This window comes from Chaetura pelagica, unplaced genomic scaffold, assembly GCF_000747805.2.
Source record: "Chaetura pelagica isolate M959 unplaced genomic scaffold, ChaPel_1.0 scaffold109, whole genome shotgun sequence".
Classification (NCBI taxonomy): domain Eukaryota; kingdom Metazoa; phylum Chordata; class Aves; order Apodiformes; family Apodidae; genus Chaetura; species Chaetura pelagica.
Genome location: NW_009970725.1, coordinates 9,921,150 through 9,922,294, shown reverse-complemented (window position 1 = coordinate 9,922,294; position 1,145 = coordinate 9,921,150). Strand labels below are relative to the sequence as shown.

The following is a 1,145-nucleotide window of genomic DNA, read 5'->3' as shown; positions in this document are numbered from 1 at the left end:
CCCCTCTCTTTCCAAATGGGTCCTGTCTCCTCTTCAGCTTTGCTTTGCAACCCTGCCCAGCCAGCCAGTGCACGGGGCTTAGTACTTAACTATCCTTGCTGCTGGTTCTGAATCTAGGGATTGGGGGGTGACTTTTTTTTTTGTTTCGGTTTTGGTTTGGTTTGGTTTTGGTTGTTTTGGAAATATTTCTCTAACTGTTTCTCCCTCCACTAGGCAACAGAGATGCACAATTTGGATCGAGCTGTTGTTTTCGCAAGAGAATTATCCTCTAAGCTCATTGTTCGAGGAGGCACTAATACAGTTACATCTGGAATCAAAGAAAGCAGGAGGGGGGGTAAAAATCGAAATCTAGAGGAAAGAGGACGCTGCCCCCTCAGAGAGGCTAGTGGCAAAGGAGCCTGCCTTGAGACTCACCGGGGGAAGAATCTGCTTCACCAATTCTCCCAAATCATTTTCCTCATAATCCCCTGGGAGCAGGGCATCCTTCTCTATGTACAGTAGCAAATGGTGAAAATTAATGTCTTCGACCCTGTCGTGGATAAAAATACTATCCTTTTAATTTTCGTTACAAAAATAGGAGTAATATTCAAAACAATGATTGTCCTTTTTTTCTATTTATTTTATATAAAAACATAAACAGCTCAGGCGAATTCTTGTTCTTGTGCAGGCTTTATATGAAGAATTTTTCTTTAGTATTCGTAGCAGTATTTATATATATATATTTATATATTATAAATAACTTAATGATTGGTCCACAAAGTAGATCTGTGCGTTTCTCTAGTGCTTTTGTACAAAAGAAAAACAATATTATTATCAAAATATTCATTTAATGGCTTTACTTCATACATAAATACATGTTTAGATAACACAGGAGCGGTGATTGTTCAGTCAGTTTGGAAATGACTTTTTGTTTTTGTTTAGATTTTTTTTGTTGTTGTTGGGTTTCTCTCTCTCTCTCTTTCTCTCTCTCTCTCTCTCTTTCTCTCTCTCTCTCTCTTAGGACTTTGTATACACAGGAGTGGCTGGTTACTCATCGCTACAAATACGCTACTCGGCGTCCTTTGTTTTTAACTCTTTGTTTATACCTTTTCCCCAGGACGGCCGCTAAGTATTTCTTGACAGCCATTTGTTTCCGGTAGCGGCTG

The 1,145-nt window shown here is 39.2% G+C and overlaps 1 protein-coding gene across 1 annotated transcript in view; it reads right to left on the bottom strand.

Annotated features, from left to right (window-relative positions):
* Positions 1-1,036: 1,036 nt before the first annotated feature.
* Positions 1,037-1,145, bottom strand: part of ADCYAP1 (adenylate cyclase activating polypeptide 1 (pituitary)) — a 45,401-nt gene continuing 45,292 nt past the window's right edge. The window contains exon 5 of the mRNA XM_010006924.1: positions 1,037-1,142. Within this exon, the coding sequence (XP_010005226.1) occupies positions 1,037-1,142 (106 nt within the window). The remainder of the gene's footprint in view (positions 1,143-1,145) is intronic.